This window comes from Schistocerca serialis, chromosome 2 (assembly GCF_023864345.2).
Source record: "Schistocerca serialis cubense isolate TAMUIC-IGC-003099 chromosome 2, iqSchSeri2.2, whole genome shotgun sequence".
Classification (NCBI taxonomy): Eukaryota; Metazoa; Arthropoda; class Insecta; order Orthoptera; family Acrididae; genus Schistocerca; species Schistocerca serialis.
The window spans coordinates 450,493,723-450,514,069 of record NC_064639.1 but is presented as its reverse complement, the minus strand read 5'-3'; the positions used below and the strand labels follow the sequence as shown (position 1 = coordinate 450,514,069).

General features: G+C 37.8%; 1 protein-coding gene across 3 annotated transcripts in view; it reads left to right on the top strand.

Moving 5' to 3' along the window:
* The window catches only part of LOC126457328 (obscurin), a 684,258-nt gene that overhangs the window by 259,841 nt on the left and 404,070 nt on the right, over positions 1-20,347 (top strand). For all 3 annotated transcript variants that reach the window (XM_050093526.1, XM_050093528.1, XM_050093527.1), the window contains 3 exons: positions 9,983-10,609; positions 10,832-11,809; positions 17,030-17,230. In XM_050093526.1, the coding sequence (XP_049949483.1) occupies positions 9,983-10,609; positions 10,832-11,809; positions 17,030-17,230 (1,806 nt within the window). The remainder of the gene's footprint in view (positions 1-9,982; positions 10,610-10,831; positions 11,810-17,029; positions 17,231-20,347) is intronic.

The following is a 20,347-nucleotide window of genomic DNA, read 5'->3' as shown; positions in this document are numbered from 1 at the left end:
AATCATTGGAGGATAAAAAGAAACAAAAGCGTGAATATCAGAATAATTTTCTATGAGGTACATTTTAGCATATTTTAAAAATCTGCTGATATAATTGTCTACTTCTCTACAGTGTAAGTATTTTTATATGTTTGAAAATTGAAAATTAGACATCTAACCATCTAAAAAATATAACTTCTTTTTAGGTGCCCTCTTCATCAAGTTCTGTGTGAATTGTGTGATTGTGTTCCAACTTAAAGTAATGTGCACAGTGTCAGAACCTAAAAAATATTCCTTCATGGTAGCAATGACTTTCTCATTTGATAAGAATTTATGTTTTTTTTTTTATATTGTATTTTCAAAGTGGAAATATAGAAGAAAGTTTCAGCAGGAAATGGATTTTGAAGACTGAATGCACATGACAGTATTTTGTGTCGCTATTTGTACTGTTCACCTTTCAAAATGTCAAATTGTCTGTAATCTCACGAGAGAGCTAGAGGGTTAATCCTAGCAGCAAAATTATCTATACATGCATGATGGGAACAATGACAGGTGCTCTCATCATAACCACATTCAGCAGTGAGCCGCCCAGTGGTTTCGATCACAGTGGTATCCATTTTTCTGTTCATGTTCTGACCCAGGTCAGGATAGAGATATTCTTAAAATCACAAAGGAAAAATACTTCTTAATGTTTCTGTTTAGTTGCGTTGGGAGTATTAACCAACTGAACTTGAAACATTATAAAAGGGATGCACTTCTTTGCTTTCCTTTCTAGACTAACCTTCTGTGATTAAGAGATAATTTACAGCCCAGTAGATGTCAGTTTGTAACAAACAATCTCAAGCTTGATTCTCGCAGTGCATCAGTACACCATTCCATCACCAGGAGTGCCAGCATAGTGCACAGTTAAAGTGGCTACTTTCTCTGATGCAGAGTGTGCTCTATGTGTGTTTTGGTTTCATGAAATGAACTCTGCAATTAATGTTTAATTAAAGCCCATGTGTATGTTCCTCCCCCAATCAAACAATTTAGCTGAACTGAAAAATCGAATCTACACTGCCGTTGTGCAAGTGACACCTGATTTGCTGCAATGAGTGTGGGAAGAAATTTATTACCAATGGGATGTTTTCTGCATCAGAAATGGTAGTCACATCGAACCAAAATGGCAGTTGAAATTTTTTTTGTGAAACTTGAGGTTATTTGCTACAAAATCACACATCTACTAATTCTGTAAGTTATCTCAGCAAATTTATATATCACTCCAAAGTTGTAAAGTCCTTTTTGACTCACCCTGTATGTCTACAGCACTGTGGGTAAAGCAGACTCACATGTGTTAAGCTATTCACAGAACATGGGAGGAGGGCACAGACCTGTGACCTTTACACATATGCAGAAGTCAGAAAACTGGAGCAATATCGTTTTCTATTGTCAGCAAGGTTTAACAAATGTTGCTGAAAATGACAAAACAAATACACAATTTTTTGGTAAACAATGACTGTGGCACTTTGTATTTATGGATGGAACTTTCTGAAGGAAGACTGTGGACTCACCTTCATGATATGCTTACAGAGTTTGCTATCTTATTAGTATTATGGTTACCCAAACTGAACAGATAGAGTAAATCATTTCTGGTTCAAGGAATGTGGCAGATTTAATGTTCTAAGGAGACTACTATGTTACTGAACACATTTTATTCCCCATACCTTTACATTATTGACATACTTAGACAATTAGGTATTTACACACCCACTTTTGAAATGCTAGTCGTTATATACTTCCCCTTATCTTATTGTACAATACATACGTTTTCATATACACAGCCTGCCAAAAAAGTTAAGCATGTAGAAGACATGGTGTGGTTTGATGGAACTTTATATACATATACGAGGGCAGTTCAATTAGTAATGCAACACATTTTTTTCTCGGCCAATTTTGGTTGAAAAAACCGGAAATTTCTTGTGGAATATTTTCAAACATTCCCGCTTCGTCTCGTATAGTTTCATTGACTTCCGACAGGTGGCAGCGATGTACGGAGCTGTTAAAATGGCATCTGTAACGGATGTGCGTTGCAAACAATGGACAGTGATCGAGTTTCTTTTGGTGGAAAACCAGGGCATCTCAGATATTCATAGGCGCTTGCAGAATGTCTACGGTGATCTGGCAGTGGACAAAAGCATGGTGAGTCGTTGGGCAAAGCGTGTGTCATCATCGCCGCAAGGTCAAGCAAGACTGTCTGATCTCCCGCGTGCGGGCCAGCCGTGCACAGCTGTGACTCCTGCAATGGCGGGGCGTGCAAACACACTCGTTCGAGATGATCGACGGATCACCATCAAACAACTCAGTGCTCAACTTGACATCTCTGTTGGTAGTGCTGTCACAATTGTTCACCAGTTGGGATATTCAAAGGTTTGTTCCCGCTGGGTCCCTCGTTGTCTAACCGAACACCATAAAGAGCAAAGGAGAACCATCTGTGCGGAATTGCTTGCTCGTCATGTGGCTGAGGGTGACAATTTCTTGTCAAAGATTGTTACAGGTGATAAAACATGGGTTCATCACTTCGAACCTGAAACAAAACGGCAATCAATGGAGTGGTGCCACACCCACTCCCCTACCAAGAAAAAGTTTAAAGCCATACCCTCAGCCGGTAAAGTCATGGTTACAGTCTTCTGGGACGCTGAAGGGGTTATTCTGTTCGATGTCCTTCCCCATGGTCAAACGATCAACTCTGAAGTGTATTGTGCTACTCTTCAGAAATTGAAGAAACGACTTCAGCGTGTTCGTAGGCACAAAAATCTGAACGAACTTCTCCTTCATGACAACGCAAGACCTCACACAAGTCTTCGCACCCAAGAGGAGCTCACAAAACTTCAGTGGACTGTTCTTCCTCATGCACCCTATAGCCCCGATCTCGCACCGTCGGATTTACATATGTTTGGCCCAATGAAGGATGCAATCCATGGGAGGCACTATGCGGACGATGAAGAAGTTATTGATGCAGTACGACATTGGCTCCGACATCGACCAGTGGAATGGTACTGTGCAGGCATACAGGCCCTCATTTCAAGGTGGCGTAAGGCTGTAGCATTGAATGGAGATTACGTTGAAAAATAGTGTTGTGTAGCTAAAAGATTGGGGAATAACCTGGTGTATTTCAATGCTGAATAAAACAACCCCTGTTTCAGAAAAAAAATGTGTTGCATTACTTATTGAACTGCCCTCGTACATCATTGGCAGGTATGTAAATTATTAGAGCTGCAATTCTTTGTGACATGTAGAATGGCCACTAGAGTGTATTAGTGCTGTTCATGTTTAGTGTTGTTACCAGGCCTGGTATGATTATTTGAGGAGCATGAACAGTGTCAGATGCTAAGTGATAACTGCGAAGGACATGTAGATCTCATTCACTCATCTGAGACAGTACCTGAGCACCTGACAGTTTGTAAAGAGGGCTTCATGGTCTCCATTTGGCCAGTTGGTCCAATCATATACTATCCAGATTTTTGGAGCATTTATAAATGACAACAGCCAGATCTTGGACTATGTGGGAACATGAGGACAGGCGTACTTGCTGTTAAGCTTCCAGTCATCTGTGCTTTATCATAAGAGAGGAAAAAAATGGCTCTGAGCACTATGGGACTTAACATCTATGGTCATCAGTCCCCTAGAACTTAGAACTACTTAAACCTAACTAACCTAAGGACAGCACACAACACCCAGCCATCACGAGGCAGAGAAAATCCCTGACCCCGCCGGGAATTGAACCCGGGAACCCGTGCGTGGGAAGCGAGAACGCTACCGCACGACCACGAGATGCGGGCATAAGAGAGGATTTCCATATTTTGTGTGCCAAGTACTTTGTAACCCCTTCCCATTTGTGCCTACCATCGCAAGACAAGTTAAGGACTCTCTGCAATATTCTGTGTCATCCCACACAATAGGTTGGAGACTTGCAGCAATTGGATTAGGGAATTATCATACCACACATAGGCTGCCGTTAACACCACAGCACAAATGGCTACATTTGGAGTGACGGCATGAACTGAAAGCATTGACTGCTGATGAATGGCATTGCATTGTGTGCAGTGATGCATCATAGTTGTACACTACCACAGCTGATCATTGTCAGTGAGTATGGTGGTGACCAGGAGATAGGGCTCATTCTTCCAATGTTTTGGAGAGGCACAGCAGTGTTACTCCTGGTGTTACGGTTTGGAGAACCATCAGGTATGTCTTCAGCTCAGATCCGGTTGTGACTGGGAACTCTGATGGCACAACAGTGCATCACAAACATTTTGCATTCTCACATTACTTCTTACATGATAGTCTCATGGTGCCATTTTTCAAAAAGATATTGCTTGTCCACACATGGCATGTGTCTGCTTGATCCCATGGCCAACAAAATCTCTGGTCAGTTCCAAATGAAACATATATGGGATCAGATTGATGTTGACTCTGTCCCAGTGCCAGTATCCATGTATCAAGGACCTGACACAACAGTTATGGGCCAGCATGCCTCAGGAGAGGATATAATGGCTTTGTGACACACTTCCCAATGAAATCTGAGCCTGCACTGGACCAGAGATGATGCAAAGTCATATTCTTATATTGGCTCATACTGCAAAGTTCTTTGTAAATTTGACTTGATTTAGTAATAAATACAATAACATCACATATCCTCTCAACCTGTGAAGATTCATTTCATTTACTCCTCTGCTTCTGGGTGCTACATTTTTATTGTCAGGCTGGGTATAAACCTTGTTTCAAAACATCTGGGTCAAAATTATGCAGACAGTAGAAAATCATAAACTGTTTGACATAAGGAACCAGTGAAACTTCCTCACAGATTAAACTGCATACCGGAGCAGAGCTCAATCACAGGACCTTTGCCTTTCACAGCTAAGTGCTCTACAACTGAGCTACTTGAGCATGACTCATGACCCATACTCACAGCTTGAATTCTACCAGTGCCTCATCTCCTACCTTCAAAACTTCACAGAAGTTCTCCTGCATATCTTTCGGCACAGACAACTCTTGGAAGAAATGATCTTGTGGAGATGTGGCTTAGCCAGAGCCTGGAGGATTGTTTACAGAGTGAATTTTCATTCTGCAGTGTAGCGTGCACTGATATGAAATTTCCTGACAAATTAAAACTGTGTGCTGGATTGCAACTCAGGGTCAGGACCTTCGTCTATCATGGGCAAGTACTCTACCAGCTGAGGTGCCTGAGCATTACTCAAGATCCATCCTCACAGCTTTACTTCCTTCAGTACTTCATTTCCTACCTTCCAGATTTCAAAGTTTTCCTGTGTAACTAGCTTTTCTGGAAGAAAGGATATTGCTGGAGAATTTCTGTGAACTTTGGTAGGTAAGAGATGAGATACTGCCTGAACTAGATGGGAGAACAAATCCTGAGTCATATTTGGGTAGCTCAGTTGGTAGAGTTCTTGCCTGCTAAACACAAAGGTCCACAGTTCAAGTCCCAGTGTAACACACAGTTTCAATCAGCCAGGAAGTTCCACATCTACACACTCTGTTACACGGTGAAAATACAATCTGGAAGGTGCCAGTGATTAGAATTGAAGGCCTTGAATAAGCAAGGCAGCTGAGGCACATATTTTTAATCTGTTTGAATTTAATATAAACAACACTCTACTGCATCAGCGTTGGTGGTGCCACCTCTAAATACGATACACAATGACCTGTGATGTGTTCATAATGGACTTCACTACTGTTTATAGTTCATGAAAGGTTGGAGTTTAACTAGTTGCAAGAACTTTCAGATGCACATTGAATGTACAGGGTTGTTCTAGGAAAGCAAATTCCTGTATCAAAACAGCATGCGCAAGTAATATTGCCAGATGGTTTTTTATGATATTGCAGTGCATGTATGTCAAAAGGAACATGCACTGTGGCAACTACAGCTGTTATGATATACAAACAACCCTGTTGGGTGAACATCCGCAACTGATCATTATACTAGAGGTTGAAAATACCACTTCAGTTGTAAATTTGTTTTATTATCACGACCGGTTTCAGGCTCTCATAAGCCCATCCTCAGGTGTCACAACTGTGCTGTGGCCCCCAAGCGCCGCAGTGGTTGTGTACTAGGTACGTTTGCTACCTATGAGCTCAGAACAAATGGCTCTGAGCACTATGCGACTCAACTTCTGAGGTCATCAGTCGCCTAGAACTTAGAACTAATTAAATCTAACTAACCTAAGGACGTCACACACATCCATGCCCGAGGCAGGATTCGAACTTGCGACCATAGCGGTCGCTCGGTTCCAGACTGTAGCGCCCAGAACTGCACAGTCACTCCTGCCGCCTTGAGCTCAGAACAGCTTATGAGAGCCTGAAACCTGTATGATAATAAAACAAATTTACAACTAAAGCAGTATTTTCAACCTCTAGTGTAATGATATACATAAAATGTATTCGCAGCTGAGAATATGAACTACCTTCAGCTGGATAATGGATTGATGACATTGAAAATTTCTTCCAGACAGGACTCTAAGCCACATTTCCCATTTGTTGCGAGAGTTGCCTCAACAACTTTGGCTATCCGAGCATACTTCATGGCCAGACCCAAACTTTCATATGTTGTCATCCATTTGTCTACAACCTGAATCCTATATTAATTGTGCACATTCCCATACAGAGGAGACATGTTAATTGAAAGTTACTTTCCCAATGTCGGCAGATAAATATGATGTTACAGTTGAGGCAACTACTAGTGACAATTGGGAAATTTGGGTTTGAGTCCCAGTCCTGCAAAAATTTTCAGTCATCGTTCCATTATACGGATGAAGGTTGTTTATATTCACAACTGTGAATACTTTTCGTGTATTTCATATTTATTACTATACCACTTTGATACAGATGTTGTTGTGGTCTTCAGTCCTGAGACTGGTTTGATGCAGCTCTCCATGCTACTCTATCCTGTGCAAGCTTCTTCATCTCCCAGTACCTATTGCAACTTACATCCTTCTGAATCTGTTAAGTGTATTCATTACTTGGTCTCCCTCTACGATTTTTACCCTCCACTCTTCCCTCCAATACTAAATACTTAGTATTAGTATTGATACAGGTAACCTGCTTTAATATTCAATTTTTTTCTCATTTGCAGCTAAAATTAATTACTTATTTGCTTTGGTTCATCTACACTTGACCACTTTATTGGCATCTATTTAATACCCCAACCGCACAATCTGAGCTCTTGTCTCCATCTACATTAAGTAATTAGGCTGAGAATAAAGTATATGTTACATCTTTTGTTTCATTTTAATTCTGCTTTCTTCTCATTAGTTTTGAGTGTTGATGTATTTGCCATGTTACGACTTCCTTTTTGTAACACAGACGAGTGATGGAAAAACTTTTTTCCTGGAAGTACCTTATTCTTATGTTTTTTAGGGTGGAAATCCAAATATGATACTTGAAAAACAGTATCACCCACCATTTCTTCACATTTTACAGTTGAATTTATTAAATTATGTGATTATTTAAAGAATTTAACAGCTTTTATATGGTTAAAATAATTTAAAAAGGAGGCTTGATGAATGTAGATGATGCTGGTAGCACTACTGAAAAACATTTGCTGGCAAAAAAAGGTCGATCCTATTTTTGTGTTAACAGATGGTGTTTTGTTTACTGTCAATCTAACCTCACTTTCCTGTACATGTGCTCAGTACAATGTCTAATCGTGGTGGTAAAAACCATATTGCTATATTGCTGCTGTATTTGCTATATTTGTGCTAAATTTGTGATTTAAAAACACCAAAGAAACATTACAGACTTTGTGAAAAATGTTTATCTATCATACTTTGGATCTAAACTTGGTGATCAAGATAAATCTTGGGTGCTGCATAAGGTATGTTATGTGTGTGTTGAAGATCTGAGAAACTGATCCAAAAAGGAGAAAAAAAAAGCTTTTAGATTTGCTGTTCCTACGATATGGAGGAACCCAATAAATAATTCTGATGATTACTACTTTTGCAGTGTTGGTATTGCTGGTCACAATTTGGAAAACAAGAAGGTAATAAGCTACCCTAACCTTCCGTCTGCCATCCGAGCAGTAGGGCATGGTGTAGATTTGCCAGTTCCTGAACCACCAGATGATTTAAATTCTATTCCAACAGAAGTATTTTCTCATGTGCAATCTGATTTAGATGAACCAGATGATGATGAATTCCATTGGAATACAGAAAGTCTAGAGCCCAGATTGTTTACTCAGACCAAGCTTATTTGGTTAGAGATCTGGGCTTAACAAAACAAAAAGCTGAATTGCTTGTCTGTAGATTAAAAGAAAATAACTTACAGGCAGTTGGAACTAGAATATACTTGTATAGAAAGAGAGAGCAGCAATTTTCCAAGTTTTTTCAACAAGAAGGTGATTTAGTGTACTACTCAGACATTCCTGGTCTGATGAATGAGCTTGATATTGAATACAAAAAGGAAGACTGGAGGCTGTTTATTGATTCATCCAAAACTAGTTTAAAGGCTATTTTATTACACAATGGTACCATGTGTGCACCTATACCTGTTGGACATTCTGTACATACAAAAGAAAGCTATTAAAACCTAGAATTAGTGCTAAATAAAATAGGCTATTCTGCTCATGGTTGGAAGATATGTGGCAATCTAAAAGTAACATGCATGCTCCTTTGTCAGCAAGGTGGCTTTACCAAATTTCCATGTTTCTTGTGTGCATGGGACAGTAGGGTTATGGATCAACATTGGTGCAGAAAGAACTGGCCTGTGAGAGAGTCTTTAAAACCTGGAGAGAAGAACATTTTACGGAAAAACCTTGTACATCCGAAAAACGTATTCCTACCACCTCTACATATAAAGTTAGGCCTAATGAAACAGTTTGTAAAGGCTTTACCTAAAGATAGACCATGTTTTAAGTATCTCTGTCAAACGTTCCCACACCTTCCAGAAGCTAAACTAAAAGAAGGTGTCTTTGGCAGACATGACATTAGAAAATTGATGTTTGATGTTAACTTTGAATCCACAATGACCTTAAATGAGAAAGAAGCATGGATATGATTCAAGCAAGTCGTTACAAAGTTCTTAGGGCATGTAAAAGACCCAGAATATGTTTCTATTATAGCTACAATGTTAAAGAAGTTTAAAACTTTAGGATGTGTAATGAGCCTGAAAGTTCACTTTTTGAACAGTCACTTCCCGGACAATTTGGGAGATGTTAGTGAGGAACAAAGAAAGCATTTTCACCAGGATATTAAAGTGATGGAAAACCACTACCAAGGCCACTGGGAACACGAACGTGGTGGGGGACTACTGTTGGTCACTTCACCGAGAAGTTCAGCAAGCGACTCATCGCAGGAAAAGCTACACAAGAAGCTACTAAGAAAAAAGAGAAAGAAAATACAAACCAATTCCAGCTGACAAGTGAAACCTCTATTAACATGTATCATTGTTTTAAGTAGCTTACTGTAAATACAAACCATGCTTATGTTGTAACGAAGCTTTTCATTAATTTCCCCATTTACCATATAGCATAGGATTTTTATACTATATAATAAAAAGCATAGTGCTCGAAAACTGTGGCTGATACAAAAAACTAAGGCTAGATTTGGATTCAGCTCATAAAAATCTATAAATATTAGCTTCCAAAATAAAAAAAATTAAAATAAATTTTTCATTGGCCTGTGTAATCTTATATAAATTTCTATCAACCATCTGACATTTCCTATATGTTTTAATAATCAGAAAATTTATGTGCTTACATATGCTCCTTATCTGTCTAGTTTTCCATTTTATATGATACTTATGCTGCTATAAAATATGAAGGTAAACTTTACTTTTATTTGAATGACAATGAAAAATGTTATGTAGTACCCAATGGATGAAAATATTATTAAATTACATGTGTCATGCTAATTGTCATTGTTCTTATTTTTATGATGAGTTGATATTGACTATTCCTTATTTTTCAGGTAATTTACTCAATATTATTTAGTTATTTTGTTGTTTTACTTTACAGTTGCTCTTGCTGAGCATGCTGCTGATGACCTGCAGTTAAAGAGTCATACTGAAGATACAGTTGATACCACAAGCCAAGAACAAACAGTTAAAAAGACATCTGTAACAGAACTTGTTTCAGAAAAATCAAAAGTAGTGAATGGCATCATAAAGGAACACACGAAAGAGTTGCCACAAGAAAATCAAAGTGAACCAGATAAGAAAGGAAAAGAAACAGTAAAGAAGCCATTAGATTCTGCAGACCAAGACAACAGGGGGCCACCAAAAAAGCAAAAAACTACAAATATTTTAGCGGAGGAGAGCAAAACAGACCAGCAACACCAGTCTTTTGAAAAAAAGGAGAGAGAAGAACCAACAAAACAAGAATCACAAGTGACACAAAAATTGAAAGATTCACGACCAGTGACTAATGGTCCAGAACTGCTTCATGAAACTGAGATCAAAAAAATATCTGAAACAGAAAAAGTAGCAGATTCTCATAAAGCAAATAACATAAGTCAAGTCAAACAAGACCAGGAACAGTTGCCAGAAAACACAGAAACCTGCAAAACAGAATTCAAGTCTGATATTGGTATTGTGAAAAGCTCAGAGAAAGTAAATAATATTACCAATTCTGTTTCCACAAAAGGTAAGAAACTTACAAAATTGAGAGTTCATTTCATTTTTATTCTTGAATAAGTTTCCAAATCTTCTAAATCTTATTTTCTTGTTAGAACAATTTCATATTTGAAAGTGAAAAGCAAACAGATTTTATTTTGTTATACTAATATTTGTTGTTCTAAATCAATTGTTTTATTAAATTTCTCCAATTATAGAAAAGAAAAAAATAACTTTGAATATTTTGTTACAGATAAAGGAATTAATAGCCACAATATACTTAAGACTGCAGAAGAATTAGAAAAGGCAGAGAAACAGTTAGTGGAAACTGATAAAACAACATCAGCAAATACTTTATTGGACAGACAGAACGAGAAAAATAAAGTAGAGGCAGAAGAAAAACCCACAGCTCCTCATACAGAACCCACAAATAGAAAAGAGGGAAGCTCAGATACAGTCAGCAAAGGCAGTACATCAGCAGGGTCTGCAATAGAGAAGTCTGAACAGAAGAAGGCTGAAACAGAGGTCAAGTCCATTACTGTTCTCACAGAATCTGCAAATAAGAAAGAAGAACAACCTACTGCATTACCTGTAAGTGCTTTACCAGGAAGGGCTGCATTAGAGAAGTCTGAAGAAAAGAAGCCAGAAACAGAAAGAAAATCAACAGATTCTCTTACCGAGTCTACAAATAAATTAGGTAGAAAAGAGGAAAGTTTAGATACAGTTAGGAAAGACAGTGCATCAGCGGGATCTGTGATAGAGCAGTCTGAACAGAAGAAGTCAGAAACAGAGGACAAGCCCACAACACTTGTCACAGTATCTGCAAATAAGGAAGAAGAACAATCTACTGTAGCTCCTGTAAGTGTTTTACCAGGAAGGACTGCATTAGGGAAATCTGAAGAAAAGAAGCCAGAAACAGAGAGAAAGTCAACAGATTCCATTGCCCAGCCTACAAATAAATCAGGGACAACTTTTGACACAAGTGTTAGAAGTCCTGCCTCAGAAAAAACTGAAGAACCCATTGATCTTACTGCAGAAACCAGACATATAGAAGACTCCGTCTCTGCAGAATCTGCCACTAAAAAGTCTGCTTCACAAGAAGAAAAGACATTAGAAACGGCTGAAGTTTCAAAATTAAAGAAAGAGGCTTCTGAAAACAAAGAAGACAATATGGATCAATATATGAGTTTTGAATCAAAACGTATCTCCTCATCTTCAAGAAGTGTTCATGGTAAGGAAATATATTATGCATAAAATATGGAGGTTATCTTCAAAAACTTTTCCATAAAGCATTCAGCTTTTGTATAGGACCTGTTTCCGAAATTTTGCTAGTATCTGAACTACTGTTAAACTGATAGAATAAAAATACCTTGAAGGTCTGTTACATTAACACTGTAGTATGAAGTTTAAGATTTTGCGGTTTTATTTTGCTGTGTGCTCTGTAAGCAGTCTAACTTTTGTAGCTGTTCTTCTTGAGCATCTTAAACATTTCCATACATAGCTAACTAATAGTATTTCTTTCTATTGTCTTTTGAGTATTTGTTGTATTTGTCATTGTAAATTTGTCTTTTCTTAAAACTTCAAAGTTGTGTGGTTGTGCTATCATGTCTCATTTTAATGACAAACAGTGTAGTGCCACTCTTTGATGAATTATGTTCAAGTCACATCTGTGTATTTGAAATAATCAGTGGTCATTTCTTCAACTAAACATTGTCTTAATAATTACAATGTGTTAAAATGCCTTTTAAATGTTCCATGAACAAAACTTTTACATCTGCTTTTAACAAATGGTTTTAAAATATCTTTATAAATTCTGGTTTAAGCCAATAAAATTACTACCTTAAAAGAAGCTACAGAATAAAGGCAAGGAAAAAGTAAAAAGTTAATATATATTGTTATAAATGAAAACAAATCTGAATACATATACGCATTTTGTTATTTCCACATTTGTTTGTGAAATTCCTCCTGTATAACACCAGTTATTGTGCCCTTGCTTTAGATATTTAGGATGTGCCCTCGCCCCCTCCCACTTCTGATGTGGCATTATTCCTTGAAGCATTCAGCAGTCTAATTTGGAGGGGTGCTAGCTGTATTGATATAAACTGAAATTACTTAAATAATGGAAAATCCAGGATAGAATGTTACAATATTATGAGAAGGAAAGTTGCTACTCACCATATAGCGGAGACACTGAATCGCAGATATGCACAACAAAAAGACACAATCACAGCTTTCGGCCATTAAAGCCTTTGTCAACAATTGATAGACACACACACACACACACACACACACACACACACACACACACACACACACACATACACAAGCAAACGCAACTCACTCACACAACTGCAGTCTCAGGCAGCTGAACCCACACTGCGAGCAGTACCAGTGCATGATGGCAGTGGCGACTGGTTGGGTTAAGGAGGAGGTATGAGGGGGGGTGGGGAGGGATAGTATGGTTGGGCTGGTGGACAGCGAAGTGCTGCAGTTTAGATAGTGGGAAGGGGTGAGATGGGGAGGTGGGGGGATGTAGTGGAAAAGGAGAGAAATACTCCCCCCCCCAAAAAATCTGTCCCCTGTGTGTGTGTGTGTGTGTGTGTGTGTGTGTGTGTGTGTGTGTGTGTGTGTGTGTGTGTCTGTGTGTGTCTGTCATTGTTGACAAAGGCCTGAAAACTATAATTGTGAGACTCTTTTTGTTGTGTCTATCTGCAACTTAGCATCTCTGAAATTGCTTAAGCTGTACTGGCAGTTTTCAATCATTGCCAGAATAGCCTGATTTCACTAACAGATAGTAATGGGTTCAGCACATTTGTATCTTCTGAGTGTCTATCTGGAATCCACAATTAATAATTTATGTGATGGAAGCATGTTGAAATGCTTGCACAATGACTTACTGAGTTTCGTGTCAAATTTGAGAATTTACTGTCTATATCTCTATACACAATAATATTTTCAATTGTTGTCATCACTGGTATTATTAGAACCAAATATGTGCTTTGTATTTACTGTCATTCACATATTCTTTTAAGTTCTGAACTATTGCTGAGCTTTTCCTATGTAAATTCTGGTATTTTTATGGTGCAAATCCCTTTATCTTCGGAGTAGCTGTATCTCTGAACTTACTTCAGAGGTTTATAAATAATACTGTTATGTTGCTGTTTGAGTGTTGGGGTGGAGGGAGGGGGAAGCTAAGAACAGAATGATGTTCCTGTAGCTATGACTACAATTTTGGCTTTAATATGGTATCCAGTTTCATCCTTCAGCAAAATCAAAATAGTGTCTTCAGCTTCATTGTTTAATTTATTTGTTTAATAATTTACTCACATCTTGTCTTACAAACATGATTTATGGATTAGCACTATGTTTGGTGCAACACACTGGTAAAAGAGCACTTTCTAATTTCATGATTAAATAAATAATAATCACTGAAATTAACAGTCTTTCTGAGTCCCTGAATAAAAAGAAAATTAAAATAACTTTAAATTTGTGATTAATCTATTATTTAATTTCATTTACACTTTAGTTTTATGAAAAAGAGATTAATTAGTCACCACAAGTGACTGCAGAAAATTCCTGCTAGGATTAAGGCACAAACCTGTATTTTCAGCTTTTCGTAAGCCGTCACCTTCCCATTAGGCTATCCAAGCACACCTACTAGCAGACACAAATTTTTAGTATGAGCAATGTTTCTGTATATGGGATGCAGATACAGGGTTTCTCCACTGATAGTAAATGACAAAGGAAAGGAAGCTGAGGCAGATTTGGGTTGGACCAGGATACATGCTTGGATGGACAGCGCTAAGTCAATTGCTCATAAAAGGCAGGAAATCCAGGATTGAATACTGCTGTTAACAAAAATTTTCAGTTGTCACCTCAAATGCATATCATTGTGATTGCTGCAATAAGTAATAGTTCTCACATAAGTAGTTTTTTCTTGTTTGATGTATATTTACAAAATTGATTAATTCTAGCAGAAAACTGGCAGAGAAAAGAAGGCACACACTTTTTGACTGTCTATTCACTTACATGCATACATACAGATGCATGTGCAGAGTATGCATTTCCTTGTTGCACAATGATAATGTATGTTCATACACTCTGAGACTATCTTGGTCAGGATTCTTGTTTTTTGTCATTTAGGAACATAACTACTACACTGTTTCTGCTACATCTGATCAGTTCATTCATGCTGAAGTTTCATTAATGTTATTAGTTTCAGAACTCTATATTTCTACCTTTCCTTCCTCACAAAGTGAATGATGTTAGAAACCTATGTTTTGTATTCAGTCACTGTTTGTGTTGGCAATACTGGGAACTCAAATTGTTATTGTGACATAGACCTGATGGGTATGGCTTCCAGCCAAGCTTTTGAACTCATGCAAATTCACTAGAAACTATGACTAAAGTCTTGATGTGGTACTTGTCAACTCCTAATGCTTAATGATTCAGATGCAAAACACTCTATCAGATTTTACGATTTTACAAACATCTGATAAATGGAAAACTGACAGTAAAAATAGTAGTAATGCATAAATGAGATCTCAAACAACAGCAGTGTATAACGTGGACACTTTAACATGGCAGTTTTAGGGGAGGTGTGTTTTGGGCTATGGTTAGGTAAGATACCAGTACAGGTTGCACTTGAACTACCATGTTTACAACACTGCCAACCTAAGCAAGAAAAGGCATGGTAGCTGTTACCAAATACTTCATGTTGTGTGCTTTGCTTTGGGTTGCTAATAGCTCATTCTATTCTAGGAGGCTAATTCGGGTCTATATTGAGTCTCAAGTAGGAGTCTCGAAACACTAGGAGGGCTCTGCAATGCGTATGACAGTGTGTCAGTTCTGCTTTCGCAAAAGCATAAATCATGAGTGTAAATTGCCAGCTATGTGAGAGGGAGGTGGGGCTTGTTCCCCTACAGCTCCTATCTGCTCCTCTGTTGGCTCTACTGCTCCCCTGTTGTCCAGGGTTCTTGTTTGTTCACAGCCAACTGCAATGTTATATTGTCAGCACTATATCTGAATCAAATTAACAAAGTAGCAGACACTCATGTGCAACTTTGTCTGTTCTATGGATTGATTGTTACAACAATGGCTGTGGTGGTCCATGTATTCACATACTGTCTGTTGAAGTGCAGTACTTAGTTCATTTTTCAGGACTGTATTAGGTTCATCATTTTTTGCACACTTTCACTGTTTTATTCTGACAGTCTGTAATGAACAATAAACATGCCATACAGAGAAACAAACCACACAATGAAAATAAATCACAACAGTTAGATTACTGAAATCAAGCTTTGTCTGCAATTGAATGTGGTAAATATTGTCTGAAATAAAAGAGTGATGTGACAAAGGTGAATAAAACATGCATCACAGCAAATTGCCTTGTCTGACTGTCAGTGTCATTGATTTGAATATAATCCTTTGTCCACTCCTTTGTTTGTTGAATATAAATAGGTTACCAGAGATAACGGCAAATCCATAAGACATACAGGATGAATAATTCATTCTACAGTGGGGTGCTGTTACAAAAGTTCCTGAACTGTTGAAACAGTGTACTAGACTGGAACTCAAACTTTAACCTTCAGCTGTTATGGGCAGTCCTCCTATGGATTACCCAGGCTTGACTTACAACCTGCATCATTTCTGTTAGCCAGTACCTCCATCCTACTTTCCAACAGTGGCTCCCTTTAAATGCTAGTGAAACAAGGCTTGTAGAAAAATCTCTTTGACGTTTGGACAGTAGAAGGGAAGTATAGGCACACTGAAATGGTGAGGTGGACAGCAAACTGTCCCATGGTAGCTCAGTCAGTAGGGACATTGCCCACAGAAAGCAAGGGTTCAATTTGAGCCCCAGTCCAGTGTACCATTTTAATCTGTCAAGAAGTTACTGTGAGAAATCGCATATCAGTATCACTTTTCTGACTACTTAATTTTATTTGAAATAAAGTCTGAATATTTATTTTAGTTTTAGTACACTCAGTCTTTCAGTCACAACATGAGCAGATGTATAAAATGTTGTCAATGACAATTCAGGAGATAGCTCTCGTATTACCCAAAACTTCCAAAAAATGAAAATCGTAGCTAAATGAAGTTTTATGTTTCTGTTCCTTCCATTAAACAGTAGCATAGCATTAAACAATAGTACTAGTACCAGATTACCATATACGATAAACTGTGCTGTAATTTGAAGTTAATCTAATATCTAATTTCCAGAGTAGTTCTCATATTACTGAGCTTTGCTTAAATTAACTTAATTATTTATTTTTCTAAAACATGCAGTAACATGGAAATATTAATCATATCTTAATAATGCTCTTCTCTAAACATACTTTTAATAACGCTGACAGCTGATCTATTCGCAGTCATTGTGGCAAGAACACGAAGGGTGGCATCTCTCTGGTAAGACTTTACCTTTTTGCTGTTATATGTTGTGTCTGTCCCTCAGAATATTCTTCAGTGTCAAGTAGTCATCTCAGTGAGGAGATCTACGTGGAGTCAAGCAATATATCATCTTCTGAGTCCATGAGGGTAGCATCAAGTACAACACAATCTGTTGGTGGTGGTGATACAGTAGTCAGACTTGCTCTGACTTCCAGTGATGGTCGTCCAGTATTCACTGAAACTATTGAAGGCTGCAATGTAGAACGTAAGTTGATGTAATTTTTCATAAAAAGAAGTTAGAAGAAAAAAATTTGATAGATGGATTTTGAAAGGAAACATATTTTACACCAATATTATTTTGAAATACTTCATTGTAATAACAAAAAATGTAAGTATATCTTAATTAAAGCATCTTGTTGTTTGAATTCAATTTTCTCCTGCATTTTGTACCTCTCTTGATGTCTCTCCAATATCTTCTACATTTAAATTGCCTTGATTACTTTCTCTAGACTAATTCCCAGAATACATGCTATGAAACTTGCTGCTTCTTTTTATTGTTATCAATCTGATCCAGTTTGTGAAGTTTCAGCCCAGATTATTTTCTCTATATTTACTTACTTTTAAGTTGTTAAATGAGGTACCTCCAGTATCTGGCCAATAAAGATAAAAATAACCTCAGAAGTTTTGGAACATTGTTATTGTTCAGTAGTTGGCACTATGAATGTGTGAGAAAATGACAGGAGGATGTGCTGCCAATAACTGTATCTATAAAGATACACAGTTCATATCAAGAAGATGAAGCAGATCAACAAAGAAGATGGTAACATATGAGGGTTGGAACTTCAATAGTAGCAACTATTTATTCACAACAGATACAAAAGAGTTACATATTAGCACCTGTTACTGTCCCTCAATGTAGTCACCAGCATTGTGTAGAACCCATTGCCAGTGATGTGGAAGGCATAGTGTACCGTTAGCAGAGTCTGTTCTGTTGATGGTGAGAATGGACCGATCTACTGCCTGTTGAATCTCTGGAACAGTTCTGAAGCAAATGCCACAAAGTGTTTCCTTCATCTTCAGAATCAAATCAGTCACAAAGACTTAAGTCCGGGGCGTACGGTGGATGATACAGTTCTTCCCAGTCCCATCAACCGAACAGAGCAGCCACAGCTTGTGCTGTTTGTGCCCACACATTGTCGTGAAAAATGATGGGTGGGCTGCATAGAAAGTGTTGCCGCTTCTTTCGCAGAGCTGGTCACAGGTGATGCTCCAAAAAAAAGCTATCTGTTTACTGTTACAGTTGGCAATAGTTTAGGGTGGCAGGTGAACAAGGCTTAATACAAAATGAAAACCATAAACACCACACGCAGTTGATGAAGAGTGTTCTATTGTAAAATATGCAACACAGTGCAAAATTCAGCTCAATTCTTTTCCAGAACCAGATCTTCAGAACTTTGCAGTCTGATATGTACTGTTTTCTATGTTCTCAACCTCCATCATTTTAGGTCTCATAGATCTCCTTTACTTTTAATCTTGTTTCCAAGCCAAGTGGCACTGATTCTGAAAACAATGGTCATGTAAAACTCAGCTTATGCTTTTTTCACCTGGCATCCTGAAAGCCATGAATCAAGGCCATCTAATGGCTACAGTACTCTTTGACTTCTGAGTCCTAGGGAAGTGTATTGGGACCCATGCTGCTCATGTTGTTTATTAATGACTAGGCAGACATTTATTTTAAATGTACAGAAACATGTGTCAGTAGTGGTCAAATGTGCAGAACCCTCTCAGAATAGGATTAATAGAAGATATTGAATGTATTCAAAGAAGGGCACCACTGATGGTCACAGGTTTGTTTGACTCGCCCGAGAGTATCACAGAAATGCTGAAAAAAACTGAACTGGCAGACGCTTCAAGATGTAGACCATTTATACCATAAAAGGCTACTTACAAAGTTTCAAGGAGCAGCTTTAAGTGAATGATCTAGAAATATGCCTAAGCCTCCCACATACCACTCCCATAATGATTGCGAAGGCAAGATTTTTTTTTTTAATCAGTTGTTATTCTCATGCCCCATACATAATTGGAATGAGAAGAAATCCTAACTTATGGTACTCACAGCCACACTTCTCAGTGGTGTATAAATTATGAATATTTAGATGTTATATTTCCTCCCTTTATGCTTCGCTTTCACATTGTTACCACTAAACACAGTACTAAGTTCCTTGGGTGTGGAAACAACAGAACTGCCATCCAGTAGAGAGTTTTGCAAACATATTGAGAAATGATGTAGCGTGTTTCCACTACCAATTAAGATGGAAACTTCCCATTATTTTACAGTGATTCTTCTAAAAGATAAAAGGTTTTGGAGCAGAAAATGATTCATTAATATTTTAAATTCTTATCTTGCGGATTTGAAGGTGCCGATGATTGTTGATCCTACTAGCATGTTCATTTTCATTTGCTGCCATTATCATTGGAGTGATTTCTCTTGGAATATGCTGCAGTCTTACATCATTGAAATATTTTTCTCAGAACCAATTTTATAAGTCATAATTTATTTAAAATTTCTTCACCATTCACTCTTCCATTACAAAACTGTTCATTTCCTTAGACTGAGCAGACATTGCTAATGACTATGCCAAAACTGAGATGTATCTGTACTGTTTACTGAGTCATAGTCACAGCCACTTATATAGCCTTTTAACAGTGAGCTTAGTGTTTAATTCTTTGTTATGACTTTGATACAATTGCAGTTTTATAACCAAAATGATTTCCCTTGAAGATTGTCATTAAAATTTGCTCAGCAATTTAGACTTGCACAATTACAGTGACTATTTATATCAACTTTTTCCTTTTTGTGATGCAATTACCAGACTTTCCACATCTGCATTATTTTAACTTTTTTCGTTATTTACTTTGGGCTTTAACATTTTTCCACAAGAACTAGAACATTAATTAATATGGTCATCTTTCCAGTAAATATAACTCCACAAAATTTGTGTATCTATCTCGAATTTACAGGAATTACTTGTTATTACCAATTCACTGTTTTATGTACCTTTCTTTCTCCTGGCCTTATCTCATATTGTCAGGGGGTCAGCATGTTAATCTAGATTTCAAAATGTGAGTGGCAGAGGGTGGTCAGATGCCCTTCTTGTCATCACCCCTTGCCCCACAGGCCGGATTTATGTAACCAGCCCATCTGTCTGCATTTAGTGTTGCCACACAGGAAAGGATGAGAATGTTTCTGAAGTGTTTGCAAATCATATAACTGAGGTTGTATGTGGATACCAGCCTGATTTTCATTTAGTCGGATCTGGAAACCACCTAAAGTTCTCATCCAGGCTGGCTGGCATACTGGCCTTCACCGTTAACTCACCAA